This window comes from Lolium rigidum, chromosome 7 (assembly GCF_022539505.1).
Source record: "Lolium rigidum isolate FL_2022 chromosome 7, APGP_CSIRO_Lrig_0.1, whole genome shotgun sequence".
Lineage (NCBI taxonomy): Eukaryota > Viridiplantae > Streptophyta > Magnoliopsida > Poales > Poaceae > Lolium > Lolium rigidum.
The window spans coordinates 292375684-292396713 of NC_061514.1; the positions used below are offsets into that span (position 1 = coordinate 292375684).

Here is a 21030-nt window from a genome sequence, read left to right on the forward strand (position 1 = left end):
ATCAACTACACGCCAGATGCTATTTTACGGCACCGTTACTACTTGCTCATATATATTCATACCACCTGTATTTCACTATCTCTTCGTCGAACTAGTGCACCTATTAGGTGTGTTGGGGACACAAGAGACTTCTTGCTTTGTGGTTGCAGGGTTGCATGAGAGGGATATCTTTGACCTCTTCCTCCCTGAGTTCGATAAACCTTGGGTGATCCACTTAAGGGAAAACTTGCTGCTGTTCTACAAACCTCTGCTCTTGGAGGCCCAACACTGTCTACAGGAAAGGAGGGGGAACGTAGACATCAGGCATATGCCTCCATTTGAGCTTGGTTAGGTCATAGGTACATTTGGAAACAAGGATCATCACATATGATCTCAAGTTTCTCTCCGGTTCACCTCCGAGGGAGTTCCCCCTATACATGCGAGACACGCCTAAGTGTAGGAACCCCCTGTCCGAGAAGCCGGAAACACCTGGGGGTAGCCTTGGATATAAAACCATCTCAAATCACTTTTGTGCATTCCATGTGGACACACACAAGTTTTGGGGCCATTCCCTAGATCCGATGCTCGATTTCCGACGAAACCCTAGTTACGTTGACCGCGCGGTCTACCCCTTTGATCGCATCCCATCGGGGTCCCCGGTGGGCATATGCCTCCATTTGAGCTTGGTTAGGTCATAGGTACATGTGGAAACAAGGATCATCACATATGATCTCAAGTTTCTCTCCGGTTCACCTCCGAGGGAGTTCCCCCCTATACATGCAGAATCTGCCTAAGTGTAGGAACCCCCTGTCCGAGAAGCCGGAAACACCTGGGGGGTAGCCTTGGATATAAAACCATCTCAAATCACTTTTGTGCATTCCATGTGGACACACACAAGTTTTTGGGCCATTCCCTACATCCGATGCTCGATTTCCGACGAAACCCTAGTTCTGTTGACCGCGCGGTCTACCCCTTTGACTGCATCCCATCGGGGGTCCCCGGTGGGCATATGCCTCCATTTGAGCTTGGTTAGGTCATAGGTACATGTGGAAACAAGGATCACCCCATATGATGTCAAGTTTCTCTCCGGTTCACCTCCGAGAGAGTTCCCCCCTATACATGCAGAATCTGCCTAAGTGTAGGAACCCCCTGTCCGAGAAGCCGGACACACCTGGGGGTAGCCTTGGATATAAAACCATCTCAAATCACTTTTGTGCATTCCATGTGGACACACACAAGTTTTGGGGCCATTCCCTAGATCCGATGCTCGATTTCCGACGAAACCCTAGTTACGTTGACCGCGCGGTCTACCCCTTTGACTGCATCCCATCGGGGCTCCCCCGGTGGGCATATGCCTCCATTTGAGCTTGGTTAGGTCATAGGTACATGTGGAAACAAGGATCATCCCATATGATCTCAAGTTTCTCTCCGGTTCAACTCCGAGGGGTTCCCCCTATACATGCGAGATCCGCCTAAGTGTAGGAACCCCCTGTCCGAGAAGCCGGAAACACACAGTGGGGTAGCCTTGGATATAAAACCATCTCAAATCACTTTTGTGCATTCCATGTGGACACACACAAGTTTTGGGGCCATTCCCTAGATCCGATGCTCGATTTCCGACGAAACCCTAGTTCCGTTGACCGCGCGGTCTACCCCTTTGATCGCATCCCATCGGGGTCCCCGGTGGGCATATGCCTCCATTTGAGCTTGGTTAGGTCATAGGTACATGTGGAAACAAGGATCATCACATATGATCTCAAGTTTCTCTCCGGTTCACCTCCGAGGGAGTTCCCCCTATACATGCGGGAATCCGCCTAAGTGTAGGAACCCCCTGTCCGAGAAGCCGAACACACACCGGGGGTAGCCTTGGATATAAAACCATCTCAAATCACTTTTGTGCATTCCATGTGGACACACACAAGTTTTTGGGCCATTCCCTAGATCCGATGCTCGATTTCCGACGAAACCCTAGTTACGTTGACCGCGCGGTCTACCCCTTTGATCGCATCCCATCGGGGGTCCCCGGTGGGCATATGCCTCCATTTGAGCTTGGTTAGGTCATAGGTACATGTGGAAACAAGGATCACCCCATATGATCTCAAGTTTCTCTCCGGTTCACCTCCGAGAGAGTTCCCCCCTATACATGCAGAATCTACCTAAGTGTAGGAACCCCCTGTCCGAGAAGCCGGACACACCTGGGGGGGTAGCCTTGGATATAAAACCATCTCAAATCACTTTTGTGCATTCCATGTGGACACACACAAGTTTTGGGGCCATTCCCTCCACCCTGCTACTTCTCTCCCGCCCTTTTTTCCCGCTCACCCTTTCCCGCCGCTTCTCCCCGCCCTTTTTTCCCGCCATGATTTCCCGCCAAGTTTTCCCGCCCACCCTTTCCCGCTCATTCTCTCCCGCCAAGTTTTCCCGCCCACCCCTTCCCCCCCCTTCTCTCCCGCCAAGTTTTCCCGCCGTTTCAGCCCCTCGTCGGCCTATATATAGCCATGTCTTCTCCACTAACAGCACCAGCAACATTTCTCCCCTCATCACTTCTCTCATCCAACGAGCACCACAAAATCCTCTCGAGCTGAGCTGCCGCCGAGATGGCTCCTCGTCGCCGTAGCAACACGGGCTTCATCGGCGTTCGCCTGCGGCTCGCGGGACATTTCGCGGCCGAAATCACCGCCGGTGGTACGCGTGTGTGGCTCGGCACCTTCTACACGAAGGAGGCTGCTGCCCGCGCATACGACGTTGCGGCTTGGAGGTTTGGCCGGCCGCGCCACGAAATGAACTTCCCGGAGGTCAGGTCTCTGACGGAAGCTCAGAGTCTCTCTACTAAGCCGCTACTTCGCTCACAGGGTGAAGCGCGGCGGTACAGGTCTGGCCAGCGGCGGATTGATACCACCGAGGCGGACGAGCAGTTCATGGCACGGTGGCGCGAGACCATCCCGGAGCCGTCGAGGCAGAGCGCGCATTCCGGAAGGACAAGCGGACGTACGGAGAGAGAGAGGAGGGCGGGAAAGCGGCAGAGGAAGGCTGCGGTTGAAGCGCAGTACGCCAAAGGAGAGGCGTCGACATGGGGGAGGATGATGAACGGTGGTCGTGGATCTTCACAACCACCGCTTCAGAGGACACCCCCAGCGAGGATGAAGATTTCGACTTCTCTGATTAATATGTGTGTGTGTCGAGTCCGTGTGTCTAGCGTTAAGTGCTTTATTCGTGTGTGGGTGTAGTTCTTTAAATGTTTTGGTTTGTGTGTGCGTCTAGTTCTTTAAGTGTTTTGGTTCGTGTGTGGGTCTAGTACTTTAAGCGCTTTGGTATGTGTGTGGGTCTAGTTATTTAAGTGTTTTGTATCATGTCTGGGTCTTAAGTTCTTAAATGTATCTTTCTCTCCAGTTCACCTCCGAGGGAGTTCCCCCCTATACATCCAGAATCTGCCTAAGTGTAGGAACCCCCTGTCCGAGAAGCCGGACACACCTTGGGGGTATCCTTGGATATAAAACCATCTCAAATCACTTTTGTGCATGCCATGTGGGCACACACAAGTTTTCCAGCGATTCCGACGCTCCGGTGGTCTGTAACTTGGAAAACCCTAGGGCGGGGACCCCACACATCTACCCCTATAGCTTTCTCCGTGCGAGGGTTTACCAGTGGACTTTTTTATTTATTTTGCTTTGTTTAGGACATATGTACATGGAAACCATAGGTTGGGCATACTTTACCATAAAATAGGCTCCGTTCGAGCCATGGCGGGGTTTCCACATACGGATCCCGGATTTTACCAACTGGTAGCCCATTATGCGGAAATCGTCAACGCCGGGTACATCCAAGGTTAGCCAAACCTTACATCACACTTGTACATGTATGTTAGGGGCAGAAGCAAGTTTTCCAACAATTCTGACGCTCCGGTGATCTGTTCTTGGGAAACCCTAGGGCGGGACCCCTAGGGTTAGGGTTTTACCAAGTGATCTGTTAGGGTTATAGTTAGGGTTAGCAATGTATGTGGAAACCCTAGGGTTAGGGTTAGAGTTAGGGTTAGGGTTAGAGTTAGCAATGTATGTGGAAACCCTAGGGTTAGGGTTAGAGTTAGGGTTAGGGTTAGGGTTAGAGTTAGCAATGTATGTGGAAACCCTAGGGTTAGGGTTAGGGCTAGAGTTAGGGTTACGGTTAGGGTTAGAGTTAGGGTTAGAGTTAGGGTTACGAGTTAGGGTTAGGGTTAGGGTTCGGGAAACCGTAGGGCGGGGACCCCGCGGATCTACCCATATGTACATCGATAGCAAATGTTGGGCCTAGTGGCTCCGGTTGACCCGTCTGCGAAGAGCGTCACCCATGGGACCTACATATGCCATCTACGAATTCTTAAAAAATAGAACCATTTTTTACATAATTCATAATAGTAAATAAATAATAGAAACATATTATGAAGTAATATGAGAGAGGGAAAAAAATAAAAAAAATCCTATATGCCGAGGGTGGCCGTCGGCATAGGGTGTCCATGCCCTATGCCGAGGGTGGCCGTCGGCGTCTGACTGACGCCGTGAGCGGGCGACGACGGCGCGGACTGGGCCAGAGGCGATGCCGGTGATACGCCGAGGGCCAAGGTGACGCCGACGGCTGCCCTCGGCATAGCCTCCTCTACGCCGACGGTATTTGTACGCCGACGGTCGGCTTCCTGAGCTGCCCCGGCGAGGCCGTACGCCGACGGCCCCGATAAAAAGCCGTCGGCGTACAGTTTGGCCTTCGGCGTCTAGCTCCATTCCTGTAGTGTCAGGGCAACAGCAGTGTTATTCCTTTTCATCATCGACGCATCCCCAAGTTGCATTGCACGCGTTGATTGCTGACGCCAAGATCATATCACATTCTGCTTGTAGTAGTACATAATCTAGAAGCACGTCCCAGTTCGATCAAGCCGCATAGACCCTGCAAGCTAGAAATGTCTGTCAGTCTATATATGTCTGTCAGTCCGGTACTACCATAGGCGCATTGTCGTAGACAATTGATTAATTAGCAGCTACAATCCACTAATCGGTGCTCCATGCGTCGTGAGCGATCACTAGCGGAGTGGCCTCCGCTGTTCATGTGTAGATCAATCAAATTACTGTTCACCGATCTCGCTTTGCTGAGTGGTAACACTCGTCCAATAAGGCAAATAATAAGCACCAAATCTTTCAGTCGATCCAATGGATCAGTGAACCCCAGTCATGTAAATTTGCTCGTGGCGCAGACAAACGTTTCCTGCATGTAGCCGCCAGTGCAGCCAAGATCAGACACCATCATGTGCATTGCGTCCTCGTGTGCTTACGCGGATCACATAGTTACATGCTTGAGCCACAAAGGCATTGTGTCCTCGTGTGCTTACTCGGACTACACATATATATATATATATATCCATGAACCACAAAAGTGCATGCATGAACCAGTCGTATCGCACAAATCGAAAAGATCAGGCATAAACATGATCACAAGATGCTAGCTTTATCTCCATGTTTCTACTGCCTGCAACCACCGAAGCTTCTTTGATCTGTCCCAAATGTCAATTTGATTTGCAGAAAGTCACCGAAGCTCCTTTCATCCATCCCAAATGTCAAATTGATTTGCAGAAAGTAACAGCGGGAGTTCCTCATTGGATCCACGTGTAGCGCGGCCGGAGCGGCGGCGGTGCGTGTGAATGGCGCTGAGGTGGATTCACCGCACCTAATCCGAAAGCGTCGGCGTATCTCTCAGCTAATTCGCCGCTGTGACCTCGCTTTAACCCACCGCTGCTGGCTTTTCCACCGGGCTCTGTCCACCAAAAGGTGGCATGCACCACGATGTGCATTGCAAGTGCGTCCATAAAATCCATGCACGCTCCTTGACAAAATTGCGTGATCACTGATCAGCTTCAGCTCCTTGGCCGTGGACTACCTACCGCCAGTCTCCACTGCTCAAGCAATGGCGGTAGCTTTGAATATGCAGCGGCTGGTGGTGCTCCTCGTCGTGCTGCCGGTTGGCTTCGTCCTGGTGCTCGACAAGGCGGCTGACGGAGCGCCGTGGCCGTTCTGGCCGCCGGGCGGCGACCCAGGCGGCTGCCTGAGCTGGCGGGTGATGGTGGAGGCCAACAACGCCAAGAACTGGCGCACGGTGCCGGCGCCGTGTGTCGGCTACGTCTGGGCCTACATGTCCTGGGGCCAGTACAGCAGGGACGTGGGCACCGCCGCGGACGAGATCGCCGCCTACGCCGCGAGCCAGGCCCCCTCCGGCGAGGACGGGCTCGACGCCTGGGTCCTCGACGTCGACGACACGTGCCTGTCCAACCTGCCCTACTACCAGGCCAGGCAGTTCGGGCCGTACGACCCGGCGGCGTTCAAGGCGTGGGCGAGCAGAGCGGCTTGCCCGGGGATACCGGCAATGGTGAGGGTGTTCCGTACACTCAAGGCAGGAGGCTTCAGGGTGTTTCTGCTCTCCGGGAGAGACGAGGAGGCGCTGGGCGCCTGCACGGCCGCCAACCTCGCCGCCGCCGGGTTCGCTGGCTATGACCGACTCATCATGAGGTACGAGCTACGACCCAGCCCAACACAATTTAGAAATGGGCCGGACATAGTACGAACCTACGGCCATATACCTCATGATCGACCCAGCCCAACACAATTGGGCCGGTGAATTTTCTCGAGGGAAACAATTGACCGTAGATTAGTACTCACCCACGGCCCATACACCTCAGAACAAAAAAAAATGTTTTTATAAGAAGTGTACAAACACGACTGTTTCCTCACGGGAACAGAAAATAATCTTTTTTTTAGAAACGTGGTACAAACGCAGACGCTCACATACACGTGCATACACTCACCCTTATGAACGCACACACGCACATCCTATCCCATGAAAAAATCTTACTTCACCGGTCAAGATAATTAACGCAACTCACAAGAACACTTGTACAAAATAGTATATTGATGTGCCAATTAGTTTAGTCTATGTAAAGTAGGCGAATTACCTTTAGCAATGCTATTTATATACCTCCTACGTCCAAATTGACAGATGGTGTCTAAAATCACAACTAAAAATTAAGAAAGATCTGAATTACAATTCACTGCATTTTATTCAAAGTTTAGGTATTCAGAGTGTTACATCTATTGGGTCACACATGTGTACATAAAAAAATCAACCGGCAGCAGAAACGGAAAATAGATTGCCATCATTGTAATCTTCTAACAAGCCGTGAGCCATCTTGGTTGTAGATACCATTGTAATGTTAAGCGACTGCATCTAAAATCCATATACTCCCATTTCTCCTCCAACTCTTGGATCCAGTGCGTAACCATGTAAATAACCTGTATAAAATTGGCATTTGCATTCCTGTTAAGAACTATGTCATTCTGACATTTTCATATGGCCCATGTTAAAGTACAAATGCTCTTATGAATATGTGCTTTAGTTGTTTTATCGATCTATTTAACCAATTCTCAAACATGTTCGTCACATTTGCACGTAGAGGTATGTTAAAGGTAAATTGAATAGTTCTCCAAATAAGACGGGCAAAAGGACAAGGAAAAGAAATTGTTAATAGACGTGTCAGAATAAAAGAACACACATTTTCTTAGGGAAAATTGGGTCTGTACCATTAAAAGGCTTTGTATTTAGGTTTATACCATCAAAAGATCCATCTTTAGGTCTGTACCATCGAAAGGTCGCTATTGTTTTGATTTTTACCACTTTTGTGAAGTCTCCGTTAGAAGATTTTACCTACCTTGAACATGGAGGATGCATCCCAGCGAGGAGCAAGAATATGCATTGAGCGTCGAGGACGAGCAAGGGGAGTAGCACAGGGAGGCCGAGCGTCAGGAGGAGCACGGTCTCGGCGTCGGGGTCATGCCGTGGATGCACGAAAATCTACGGCGGCCGCGGCGACAGGATGACCAGGTGAAGTGCGACGGCGGCGGTCGGATGCGTCATCGAGCTCACATACCACTTGGGCTAGAGTTTTGGGTGGCCGGTCGGGCCCCTTTGTTCCATGCCTACGGGAGCAGGATTCGGCAGGGATGGAGGCGTGCCATCGAGGAGATCCTCCGCCGGGCTAGGGGGACGCGGTGGTCAGGGAGGGCTATGCGGTGGTCGGGGCTTCTCTATGTGTTCAGTTCGAGTTGAAGAACAGAGCTAGGGAATGCCTTTAGCAGAGTGGCCTAGGGGTAGACAGGGAAATTAATAAACCAATTAATTGGCAAAAATAATGATCTCCCTAACGGAAGCAGACGGAGTGGAAAAGATCAATAGCGCTGCAAGCTTTCAATGACATAAACCTAAGGAAGAATCTTTTGATGGTATAAACCTAAAGACTGGATATTTTGATGGTAGAGACCCAATTTTCCCCATTTCTTACAACCATTTCACTTCCGCTTAACGAGGTTATTTTTTGAGAGAATAACTTTTATAGACACTAACCATATAAAGATCTTAATCTCTAGAGGTACCTTTAGTTTTCATATGTATTTTCATAGCAAGACCGGTTGTCCATTCATTTGATCTGCATACATAGATCCAAGAATCACAAACACATCCAAACACATCAGAGCCATCGGTTAACTTGAGCAACATTAAACGTTGCACCAAACACATCCAAGAATCCCACTTATTACAAGTTAGCGGGGTGACGAGAAGTTGGTGAACCGCGACAACTTGCTTGGATTCACGATAAGTGTCGGAGTTTTAGTTTAATTTAGCATATGCGTTTTGTTCACATCGGTATATGACTGTGTGTGTGTTGCAGGAGCGCGGGTTACCGGGGCCAGAGCTCGGTGGTGTTCAAGTCATCGGTGCGGCGAAGGTTGATGGAGGAGGAGGGGTACCGGATCCGTGGCAACGTGGGCGACCAGTGGAGCGACTTGCAGGGCGACTACACCGGAGACCGCCTCTTCAAAGTCCCCAACCCAATGTACTTCGTCCCTTGATGTCGATCGATCCATCATCCGACGTGCACGCGGTGCTACTCGACAAGAAAAATGGTTGATTCAAGGACACACATGTTCCATTTGAATAATTACTTGGACGACATAGGCTAATATCTCTTTGTCTCAAATTAGATGTCACACGATCGACCTATCATCCAACGTTCATGTGGTGCTACTCGACGCAAAAATGGTTTCACCAAGAACACACATGTTCCATGAGGATAATTACTTGCATGACAGAGGCTAATATCTCTCCAATTAGATGTCACAAATTAATTTAGATCCATATTTATCTACACGTCAAAAACATGTCAGATATATATGTATATTTAAATAAAATGCTGTAATAAATAATTACGGACAGCATTACCGCTCCTTGTCATTTTCTGAATTAATTCCTCGATCGCCGAGACGATCGTCAGCGTGTAAATAAATGATCGATGGCGTGACGGGACTGGCGTGTGCCCAGCCCGGGCGGCGCGCCGATATATAGTCGATCTCGCCCGTCTTCCAGCTCCAAAGCTAAAGCTGGCGTTTGGACTCTAGCTGTGCCGCTGCGTCACCCACGCCCGCACATCATTATCTCTCCCAACAAATTCACCTTTGTCGCTCGGGCAATCTAATCAATCGCAGAAAGGATTAGGCAGAGAGAATTAGTTCGAGCAAGATCGAGTGGACATGGCGGGGACGAGCATGGCGGTGACGGCGGTGGCGAGCCTGTGCTGCGTGGCGCTCTGCAGCCTGCTGCTCTACCTCTACCGCATCCTCTGGCTTGCGCCGGAGAGGGTCCGCCGCGAGCTGAGGGCGCAGGGGATCCGCGGGCCGCCGCCGTCCTTCCCGTACGGCAACGTCGCCGACATGAGGCAGGCGGCCGCCGATGTCGCCGCGAAACGGCGTGAAGATGCCGGCGGCGTCACCGGCATCGTGCACGACTATCGCCCCGCCGTGTTTCCCTACTACGAGAAATGGAGAAGCGAGTACGGTGCGTGCAGATATCTATGCTGCCCTCTCTCTTGATCTTCTTGTACATGAATGCATTGATTACGATTGATTCGCTGGTGATCGCGTCTTTGATTTGATCAGGCAGTCGGTATCTCCACTGCATATGTGATTAATTAGTTTCCTTTTTTTCTGCATGTCAGATTCTTCTTGATTGTTTTACGTTCTGCGTTTTTTTTTTTTTTTTTTTTGCTTCTCTGTCGCCTGAAACTCGCCTAATGTCGCACAACACACAGAAGTATATTACCCTCAAAGAACTGAAAATCCTCCTAAGATGACTTTTTTTTTGCTTCTCTGTCACCTGACCTGACCTGACCTGACCTGACTCACAATCTAGTTACGCATGAAGCCGCAATCTTGTTTTAAAAGGCGTGCGTCTTTAGCAACCTCATAGAGTTTTTTTTTTTCTTTTTTAACAAATACATTATAGAAGGTGGAAAAAGGGTGTGCCTACGTCTCAGTTGACTGGGATTTTCTTAAGTCTCAGTCAACTCAGAAAAGTACTACAGTTTAAAGAAAAGTGCAACTCGGTTCAGTTGCACATTTCTGTCAGAAAAGTGCAATTGAACTTTTTTAACAGAAATTTTTGTAAGTGACTTAGACTTAAGAAAATCTCAGTTGACTGAGACATAGCAAAACCGCTAAAGAAAACTCTTAAAATAGCAAAGCTATAACTACTGGCCGTGAGCCAGACTAAGCTGTTCTAAATCCTCTCTAATTTTCTCTGCAAGTACACCTGGACCCAATAGAGGAATTTCTATTTTGTTAATATGGATTAAATTGGAGATAGTGATGCATGGTTGAATACTGACGCAAAGATTTAAAACTGTGACTGAGATTAACAAAATATGCAGAGATCGAGTGCAATGCACACGATTTCGTATTTTCTCATGCCCCTACATCATGCACAAGTTACCTTCTTCTTCATTCTCGATATAGCAGTATATATACATTCTCAAAAGAAATAATAGAAGCATATGTCTTCAATCGAACGAAAGGAAAAAAGAAGACAAGTATGCAGCATCTCCACTTGAAACACACGCCGATCATAATATATTCTTGGTGCTTTGTTGATTTACCACTAGTATATAGCTAGCTAAAGGCAATAATTGAGACGAATCGCAAGAAGCATTTGTTGGATAATCAAGCAGCGTGTGCTTTCTGCCTGCACAGGAATAGTAATATTATCTAAAGATGAAACAATAATTGAGTAGGATTGCCGACTGTCGTTGTAGCTAAGTATATGCTGCTTCATGTGTGTAGAGGAATAGTAAACCGTGTTCCATAATATAGAAGCGGATATCTAACTGAATCCAGTACCATTTCCTAGCTAATTATATACATGAACTAACTAATTGACTAGTCGGTTTGTTCCTTTTTTATTACATCTCTTTTCTGTTTATGCTGATCATATTATATATCCAAAGTGATTGATGCTTCGTAAAGTAAATCCATGCATATTTTGTTCGATTGGAGGTCCATGATTGACCCAAAAGCTTTACAGATAGAAATGCATATATATTCAGAGTATTGTTGCGGCAGAGAACAATTGTCGCGTCTCGGATCGATCTATAGTGTTGCGTGGATTTCCGAGACATCAGATGATCAGATCGAGATCCTGGCAAGTGTGATCATCTTCGTTTGATTGCGATGAGTTCAGAAGCCTTCTGTAGATTTCCTGAATAATCGATCGATGAGGTCCAGTCAGCGACGACGGCGCCGTGGCCTGGCGACACCTGGCTGCGCCAGAAGCCTCACCGATACACGTAGATGTCACCGTCGCGTGCTGGCTGTGATCCTCCAAAGCCACAAGGCGACAAGGAGCTCGCTGCATGCTGCTGTCCATCCATGTCGTCGTCTCGCGCCAAAGCGAAAAGCGAGAGGCACAGGAGTTGCACCTTTCGCCGCTCTCCCTTGTCCTCACGCCAAAAAGTCGGCCGGTCCTACTCCACGAGGGAAGGTTCCAGACCGGATCGATCCAAGCATCGATCCATCGATCACGGATGGTTACGTGTACCGTCGCCGAAGTTCTGATGGAATTTTCGCCATGTGCAATTGTAGGCCCGGTGTTCAGCTACTCCGTGGGCAACATGGTGTTCCTGCACGCGACGGACCCGGCCGTGGTCCGCGACGTCTGCCTCTGCGTCTCGCCGGACGACCTCGGCAAGAGCTCCTACATGAAGACCACGCACCGCCCGCTCTTCGGCGACGGCATCCTCAAGTCCAACGGCGACGCCTGGGCGCGACAGCGGAAGCTCATCGCGCCCGAGTTCTTCCACGACAAGGTCAGGGGCATGCTGGACCTCATGGTGGGCTCGGCGCAGGCGCTGGTGCGGGCGTGGGAGGACCGGGTGGCCGGGAGCGACGGCGGCGTCCTGGACCTCAACGTCGACGACGACCTCAGGGCATACTCCGCGGACGTGATCTCCAGGACCTGCTTCGGGAGCAGCTACGTGAGGGGCAAGAAGATCTTCGCCATGATCAGGGAGCTGCAGAAGACCGTCACCAAGCCCAACCTGCTCGCCGAGATGACCGGGCTCAGCTTCCTGCCCACCACCAGCAACCGCGCCGCCTGGAGGCTCAACCGCCGGGTCCGGAGCCTCATACTGGACGTCGTTAAGGAGAGTGGCCGCGGAGACGAGGATGATGGGCCGAACCTGCTGACCGCGATGCTCCGGAGCGCCGAGGCCGAGGCGGGCAGCGTCGCCGCGGCGGAGGACTTCGTCGTCGATAACTGCAAGAGCATCTACTTCGCGGGGTACGAGACCACGGCCGTGACGGCGGCGTGGTGCCTCATGCTCCTGGCCCTGCACCCGGACTGGCAGCGTCGGGTGCGCGACGAGGCGCGGGAGGAGCTCGCCGGCGGCTCCGCGCCGGACTCCCTCTCGCTCCAGAAGATGAAGCAGGTACGTCCGTCTAAGTGTAACGCACGTGCACAATCCACGATGTCGATCACACGACAGGACTGACATGCATCGAGCCATCTTATATCTGACTCTTTGTTTCTTCGCATGCAGCTGACGATGGTGATCCAGGAGACGCTGCGGCTGTACCCGGCGGGCTCGGTGGTGTCGCGGCAGGCGCTGCGGGAGGTCACCCTCGGCGGCGTGCGCGTCCCCGAGGGCGTCAACATCTACGTGCCGGTGTCGACGGTGCACCTGGACGAGGGGCTCTGGGGCCCCGGTGCGCGTGAGTTCGACCCGGAGCGCTTCGCGGCGCGGCCGCAGCTGCACTCGTACCTGCCGTTCGGCGCCGGGGCGCGCACCTGCCTCGGCCAGGGCTTCGCCATGGCGGAGCTCAAGGTGCTGCTCTCGCTCGTGCTCTCCAGGTTCGAGGTGGCTCTGTCGCCCGCCTACCGCCACTCGCCGGCGCTCAAGCTCGTCGTCGAGCCAGAGCACGGCGTGCGGGTCGTGCTGAAGAGCGTGCGCGCGGCACCATGAGGGCGCGTCTTAGGTGTACCGGAAGTTGCTGGGCTGCATGTGGTTGTTTCTGTTATTGGGCTCTTGGCCCAGCATAAATTAAAGAAAATTATACCTTGGGGAGAAAGTTGAAACAGTTCGCTGACAAATATATGGTAAAATAATAATTGAAAAAATATTTAAATTTGCTAAGCTTCCATAGGAAAAAATAATTTAACGCTTTAGGGGAAATGTTGAAACAAAATATCCACTAAAAATTGATTGTAAAAAATACAACTTAGGGGACAATTTAGGAGAATCTATGTGTGGCAATTCCCCATCCTTGCAAAATGCTACATATGTGTATTGTCGCCGTTAAGGTAGGTCTTCCGCCTCTTCCTGGTGCTGCCAAGGCTTATCCTTCCTTGCTCAAATTAGACACGTTGGTTTTCATCCCCACATTTTTGTGCAAACCAGAATAATGTGTTCGACATCGGTAGGCAACAGGCTCAAGGCAGGGCTTTGCGCTTGTACCATGTGGTAGCTAGCCAAATACTACGTGACATTGGTTTTTAGCTAAGACATGGGTGACACAGATCATGGAAGATTAAATGATCTTAATTCACTATATTTGACATTGAACTTTTGATGTTTATAAATCTTGCTCATGGAGTGGTGAAAAGACAGCAATCCGAGGAACGCACACACACTCAAGCTGAGAAACACAAAGAGGGAGGGGAGAGGGGGCACCTGCAGGAATCGAAGGAAGGAACAACACATACCTACCGGGCGTTTCATAAGAAATGCATACATTTACAAAAAATTTGTTACAAGATACATTACACAAATGTCAAAGCAACATTGTTTTAGGGGGCTGCTAGCTTACGGGCACCCATGGGTACGATCGGTTTTCTGATATCCCACTGATGCTGGAACATCGGAGGAGAAAAAGAACACCATAAGGGAATAAGAACAACGTAGGAGAAAAAAGAAAATTTGCAGCCGCACCCATGCCACTGTCATCGCACCCGATATTAGGTTCACCCACGTATCCATTTGGTTACTCTCCTACCTTACCATTGATGAACGCAAAAAACAACATGTTTTACAACACCTAAATGTCGAGGTAGTGTTAGAATTTTCGTATTTTGCCGCGTTGGCGCGCACCTATTCTATTCATTTCAGGTAATCTAGGAAACACAGAGGAGGATTTGCAACCAATGAAAAGGGGCCAAATCTAGGAAAAGATGATTCGAAGCAATAAAAACCTTCCAACGAGGAACCAAACCGATCCAAGGATTTTTTTTGCATAGAGACATTTCCATAAGCTTTAGCCACCAATGGTACGATCGGGCGCTGCAAACTTTCTGCTGGACTTTTCCAAAATGGCTACTTTCTCCCTCGAGCTATAAATGCCCCTTCTTTCATCTTGAGAAGGCTAGGTTAACTATGCATACCCTATCCTCGAGCTCTCTCTCTCTCTCTCTCACACACACACACACACACTACATTTCTAAAACACCAAAAGGCTTGGATCTCCCATTCAGCCACTGAAAACCAAATCATTTTGGTATAAGGCAAGATGAGGTCCCGATTTACGATCCCACCAAGTCAAGCATCATTCATCCTTGATGTCATCAAGCAAGATTTATACTCTTGGGTTTGTGGTAAACCCTAGGCGGCTAGCGTCACTCGGAAGCGTCCGGGTTTTTGATTTGCCCCAAGAAGAAGTTTGTGAGGGTTTGGAGACTACCATAAAGTCTACCATGAGGGAGCGAGCTATTCCTTCGTGGGATAGGCTCCGGAGAAGAAGGTGAACCTTCGTGGCATTAGGAAATCCTTCGTGAGATCCTACACCTATCCAACGTGACGTATCTTCCTCCCAATGAAGGGACTATGAGAACACATCTTAGTCTCCACATGCTTCAGTTATTCCTAACCGATCTCATTATTTGTGCTGTTTACATTGGTGATAGCCTTCGTGCTTGAAGTACCTTGCAAAAGAAGCCTGGTGACCGGGTGTATACGTGAGCACGCCCTGAATGCTTGACACGTGTCATTTTTAGGCATGTCTTGTTATCCCCACTTATTAGTTAGCCAATCAGATTAGTGGCTAACTTCCACTCAAATCAGGTGGGACCCAATTTTTGAATTCGAATTTTAGTGGAAGCAGATGAATAGTATTACAGGGCCCTACTTTTGAATTTAAATTGTGGGACCCATAACTCTGACCCTACCTTTCAAATTTAAATAGTGGGACCCATACCCCGAACCCTACTTTTTGATCTTAAAACAGTCGGACCCACACTGGGATTCAAAGTGTTGTTCCTGCCGCCACAACAAAATCAAGCTTGTTGTAATACGGATTCAAGCCTTTTTTGTTTTGTTTATACTGCACCAACTTCGCTACAGATGACAGCCATTAGATACAGCATGCCCCCATTACACATAGCAAATTTGTCTATTCATGTTTGGTCTATACAAGTATTTCAAACATACGGTCCCACTTTGTATCTCACAATTATGTAGTCATAGATTACACTTGTGAGCATTGTATGTTACTAATCTGTATGTGAGCATTTATTGCATGATGTATGTTGTATTTTGTTGGAGATATGCCCGAGAGGTAATAATAAAGTGGTTATTGTTATATCTTAGTGTTCATGATAAATGTTTACTTCCCATGCTATAACTGTATTAAGTGGAAACATTGATACATGTGTGTTTTGTAAATAAACTAGAGTCCCTAGTAAGCCTCTCGTTTAACTAGCTTGTTGATTAATAGAGGATCATAGTTTCCTGGTCATGAACATTAGTTGTTATTAATAACAGGATCATATCATTAGGAGAATGATGTGATGGATACACACTCATAGTAAGCATAGCATAAGATCAAGTCATTAACTTCGTTTTGCTATAAGCTTTCGATGCATAGTAACCTAACCCTTTGACCATGAGATCGTGTTAATCACTTACACCGGATGGATGTTTTGATGACATCAAACGCCACTTCGTAAATGGATGGTCATAAAGGTGGCATTAAGTATTCTGAAAGTATAAGTTGAAGCGCATGGATCAAGAGTGGGATTTGTCCATCTGATGATGGATAGATATACTCTGGGCCCTCTCAGTGGAATATCATCTAATTAGCTTGCAAACATGTGACTAGGTCACAAAGGATGACATACCACGATACGAGTAAAGACTACTTATCGGTAACGAGGTTGAACTAGGTATAGAGATACTGATGATCAAACCTCGGATAAGTAAAGTATCGCGCGACAAAGGGAATCGGCATCTTATGTTAATGGTCCATTCGATCACGAAGTCATCGTTGAATATGTGCGAGCCATTATGGATCTCCAGGACCCGCTATTGGTTATTGATTGGAGAGGAGTATCGATCATGTATGTATTGTTCCCGAACCGTAGGGTGGCACGCTTTAACTTCGATGTTGTTTAGTAGATATGGAATATGAGATGGAGACCGAATATTGTTCGGAGTCTCGAATAAGATCCAGGACATCACGGGGAGGTCCGAAATGGTCCGGAGAATTAGATTCATATATGGCAAGTTATCTTTCGGAAAAGTTCGGGAACTTTCCGGTGGAGGACCGGGAAGCTTCTAGAAGGTTCCTGAGGGGTCACCCATGGGCATCACGAGGACGAAATTATTCTGGAAATATTATGCTGTTTTTTGTATTTTAGAAAAGTTGTTCTGGAAATATTCTTATAATTGGACGAAACAAAAACAGAAGTTCCTATTTTTCTGTCACGAAGACGGAGTCCAAAGGGGAGACGGAAGAGAGCCGGGAGGCGGCCACACCACCCCTAGGCGCGGGCCCCACCCTGGCCGCGCCTAGGCGTGGTGTGGGGCCCCGTGCGCTGGCCCTAGATGGGTTTTGGGAAATCCTAGCCTAGTCCCCCACTATATAAAGAGGTGTGGGGTGGTCGGCCATAGCCTCTCTGACGCAACCCTAACTTGCCACCTCTCCTCCCTCCCACTTTCTCCTGCTCCGGCTTAGGCGAATCCCTGCAGGAATTCTCCTCCACCACCAACACCACACCGTCGTGCTGTTGGGATTCCGAGGGGATCTACTCCTCCGTTGCCCGCTGGAACGGGGAGAGGAAGGACGTCATCGATACCGTACGTGTGACCGAGTACGGAAGTGCTGCCGGATTTCAGCACCGGAAGGATCGTCTACATCAACCACGAGATCTGATCTCGTTAAGGCTTTGGATCTTGAGGGTTAGTCTCTCCTCTATGTCGTTGCTCTGATCTCATAAATTAGATCTTGGTTTTTTCATAGATTGGATCTTGATTTTATTCGTCTTTGCGGTAGAATTTTTTGGTTTGTACACAACGAACCCTACATATTTGAACCAAAAATTAGATTGTACAAACTAAGAGTGAATTAAAACGCACGTTGAAACAGTCCAAAACCAACAAACTTGGACAGCTCACTAAATCTCTATGGGGCATCTCGATCACTAGCAACATATATAGTCAAACACGAAGGAGCACTTAAACGGTTTATAATTCAAACTGTCTCCAATTACATGTAAATTTGAGTCGGGCAATATTAGCAACCGCCTTTGGTGACATGTAGATTGTAGACGGGCCGGAGTACAAATCGAGTCTAAAGATCCTTAAGTGGCTAATAATAATAAACGTCTCTACTTCTAGTGACTAATAATGTAGACATCCGTCTCAGAAAAATCTTAGAGGCGATTAATATTTACAACCTTCTGAGGGCCTAAAATTTCGGAGTTGGTGGCCAATTTCTGCTTTTGTTCAACAACGAGATCTCCTTCCTAACATTAATGGTGGCATTGAAACATTAAAATTCTCTATGTATGCCCCATCAGATCTTGCTTCGTGAGATTGATTTTGGATTATTATTTTTCTCTTGGTCGGTGTGAGTAGGATTTTCCTCAAGACTTTTGCCTCAACTTCTATGTTCTCGGCAATGCTGACTCATACTCTTGGCTTCTAGCTACTACGTTGACCGGGTTGTTTCTTTGGAGGAACTAGCAGTAGCACTGCCTTTTCAATTAGCAAGAGGAAAAAACGAACACTATGTAAGATTTCATGTTTATTTTATGGTGGAACATGCCGAAAACCATCTAAAGACTCACAAAACCGAAAAAAACTAGTCTGACTTGGCTGGGATAGTTGGTGCGACAATAGCATAAGCCCGCTCCCTCTGGAGGATATCTTCCTTTGCGACCGAGGCCACCTCGATGTAAGTTAGCCGTTGACCAGTCAAGACCCATCTATTTCGTTCCCTCCAGGCATTCCAGGGGACATAGATAAATCTTCCGTCTCTTTCGTTCCAGTCGACCAGGTTGTTCGGTTGATTTTCCCTTGCATAATGGTGTTGGTACTCTAGCGATGATGATTGATTGTTTCAATAGTAGTGTGTATACACGTAGCCTTAGCATTACAACTCAAATTATTCGTTGGTATTTACAGATTTATGGTTTGTTATATATATTTTTGGGCTGAATTTAGAAAAATAGAAGATTATGTCTCAAAGAAGAAAGAATTTGAAGAGCTAAAAGATTTGATTGTTTCTATTTTTTCAGACTTTAGAGCATCTCCAGTCGCGTCCCCCAAACCGTCCCCCAAACCGCGCCGGATCGAGCGTTTGGGGGACGTGTTTCGTTCGTGCCGCGTTTGGGGGACGTCGCTCCCCAGCCGCGTCCCCAAACGCCGCCCCCAAACATTTAAAATAATTTTTCTGGCATTTTTATTTCAATTTCCACAAACTAATACATAATTTGGAACGTGGTTTACACGAAAACACAGTTTGGAACATGGTTTTCCACAAACTAATACATAGTTTGAACCATGGTGGACACAAATATAAAATATTGCACTTCACGGGACGCGTCGCTGCGCCCTCTGCGGGAACTGCATCGTCGCTGCGCGCCAATAACTTCCGTCGCGAGGTAGGCGACGGTTAGGTTTAAATTAATTGTGCCGCTGACGGGTCGGCCCCGCCACTCCCCGCCTCGCTTTCGTTGTGTCCGGCGTCCCCGGTGCGTCCCCTGTGGGACGGGGACGGGCTCGGGGCGCCGGACACCGAATGGGGGCGCGCCGGACAAAAAAGAGCTTTGGGGGACGCGGCTGGAACGCTTTTTTTGTCCGGCGCGCCCCAAATCCCTTTGGAGGACGGTTTGGGGGACGCGACTGGAGATGCTCTTAAGCTCATGTATCTCTATGATTGCAGAGGAAAAACACGCGCTTTTGTGCGAAAAATGGACGTGACGGGGTCATGGGCAGATGGTTCCCGGGGCCACTGCTGCATGTGCCGTCATCGTCTCCATCACGGCTACGGCCCGACATTGCATGAAATGCATGGAAATCGCTCTGCTCCGTCCGTGGGTGTCGCTGCCCCCATGCGTCTAGCTAATCTTTAGTACACAGACCAGCTAGCAGGTTTCGATGCGACGAGAAGCGTAGCAGTTCGTGAGGTAGACAAGGATATGAATACGAGCCCGTATTGCACGGAATCACAACGAAGACAAGGAAAGTCATGTCGAAAGTAGTCTGCCTGCCAGCCCTAGCTACCTCTCCATACGGCCCTGAATTGATCCTGAATCAGCTGTTTCCATGGATGGTATGTGATGGCGGTGGCTCAATGGTATGGTAGGCGATCAATTGCCCGGCAGAGGAAAAAAGGAAACCATGCCCGCCGCGGCAATATTGGCTCCGTCTCCGCCGGGGACACGACACGCCTCCCGTTCGTTCTTCCCTTCCTTTTCTCCTCCCGTCCTGCTATAATAGAGCCGCGAGAGTCTCGGCGCGGCCTCCCACACCCTCCGGAAACAAGGACCGGCGCACGGAGCCAGCGAGAGAGAGAAGCCAATGGCCGGTGAGCAGAGCGCAGCGGCCAAGCCGGCGGCGTCGGCCCTGTCGAAGGGCGCTCCGTCGCCGTCGTTCCGCCTCCGCAACGGGAGCCTGAACGCGGTGCGGCTGCGTCGCGTGTTCGACCTCTTCGACCGCAACGGCGACGGCGAGATCACGGTGGAAGAGCTGGCGCAGGCGCTGGACGCGCTAGGGCTGGAGGCGGATCGCGCTAGCCTCGCCGCCACGGTGGGCGCGCACGTCCCCGAGGGGGCCTCCGGGCTCCGGTTCGAGGACTTCGAGGGCCTCCACCGCGCGCTCGGGGACGCGCTCTTCGGCGCGCTGGCCGACGACGGCGAGGAAGGCGGCGGCGGGGAGGACGAGGAGGAGATGCGGGAGGCGTTCAAGGTGTTCGACGTGGACGGCGACGGCTACATCTCGGCGTCCGAGCTGCAGGAGGTGCTCAAGAAGCTGGGCATGCCCGAGGCCAGCAGCCTGGCCAACGTCAGGGAGATGATCTGCAACGTCGACCGCGACAGCGACGGCCGCGTCGACTTTGGCGAGTTCAAGATCATGATGCAAGGGATCAACATGTGACGCGCGCCGGCGTGCGTTCTTCTTCGCCACCCGATCATGATCGATGATGCGAGCGATCATCCTCGGAGATCGATCACCCCCGTTTATGTACGTACCTAGTAAGCTTGAAGAAAAAGCAGCTATTTGTTTCGTAATATTCGTCCAAGCTCCAATGCTCAAATGCAACTGATGTAACCTCTGAAGCTCCAAAAAACATGGAGAAGACAAGAGATTGCAAGGTTATTTAGGTTTCGTACGATTACTCTCCAAGGTTTCAGACTGCTCCCATGAAATATTTTCGTGTGTCT

General features: G+C 49.4%; 3 protein-coding genes across 3 annotated transcripts; all 3 read left to right on the forward strand.

The window, feature by feature from the left end:
* Positions 1–5904: 5904 nt before the first annotated feature.
* Positions 5905–8897, forward strand: LOC124672993 (acid phosphatase 1-like). Its single transcript, XM_047209135.1, has 2 exons — positions 5905–6503; positions 8717–8897. The coding sequence occupies exons 1-2, from the start codon at positions 5905–5907 to the stop codon at positions 8895–8897; spliced, it is 780 nt and encodes a 259-aa protein (XP_047065091.1).
* Positions 8898–9575: 678 nt separating this feature from the next.
* Positions 9576–13336, forward strand: LOC124672994 (cytochrome P450 714B1-like). The gene is made up of 3 exons (XM_047209136.1): positions 9576–9879; positions 11958–12802; positions 12914–13336. The coding sequence occupies exons 1-3, from the start codon at positions 9576–9578 to the stop codon at positions 13334–13336; spliced, it is 1572 nt and encodes a 523-aa protein (XP_047065092.1).
* Positions 13337–14376: 1040 nt separating this feature from the next.
* On the forward strand, positions 14377–20743 carry LOC124672995 (probable calcium-binding protein CML24). Its single transcript, XM_047209137.1, has 2 exons — positions 14377–14396; positions 20185–20743. The coding sequence occupies exons 1-2, from the start codon at positions 14377–14379 to the stop codon at positions 20741–20743; spliced, it is 579 nt and encodes a 192-aa protein (XP_047065093.1).
* Positions 20744–21030: the final 287 nt, after the last annotated feature.

Bases quoted from the DNA above. Each gene is read 5' to 3' on its own strand.
- LOC124672995 (XM_047209137.1), top strand. From the start codon at position 14,377: ATGAACGCAAAAAACAACAT. The intron at 14,397-20,184 runs GTTTTACAACAC...CGGTGAGCAGAG, and splicing joins ATGAACGCAAAAAACAACAT to CGCAGCGGCCAAGCCGGCGG.
- LOC124672994 (XM_047209136.1), top strand. From the start codon at position 9,576: ATGGCGGGGACGAGCATGGCGGTGACGGCGGTGGCGAGCCTGTGCTGC. The intron at 9,880-11,957 runs GTGCGTGCAGAT...GTGCAATTGTAG, and splicing joins GAAATGGAGAAGCGAGTACG to GCCCGGTGTTCAGCTACTCC. The intron at 12,803-12,913 runs GTACGTCCGTCT...CTTCGCATGCAG, and splicing joins CGCTCCAGAAGATGAAGCAG to CTGACGATGGTGATCCAGGA.
- LOC124672993 (XM_047209135.1), top strand. From the start codon at position 5,905: ATGGCGGTAGCTTTGAATATGCAGCGGCTGGTGGTGCTCCTCGTCGTG. The intron at 6,504-8,716 runs GTACGAGCTACG...TGTGTGTTGCAG, and splicing joins TATGACCGACTCATCATGAG to GAGCGCGGGTTACCGGGGCC.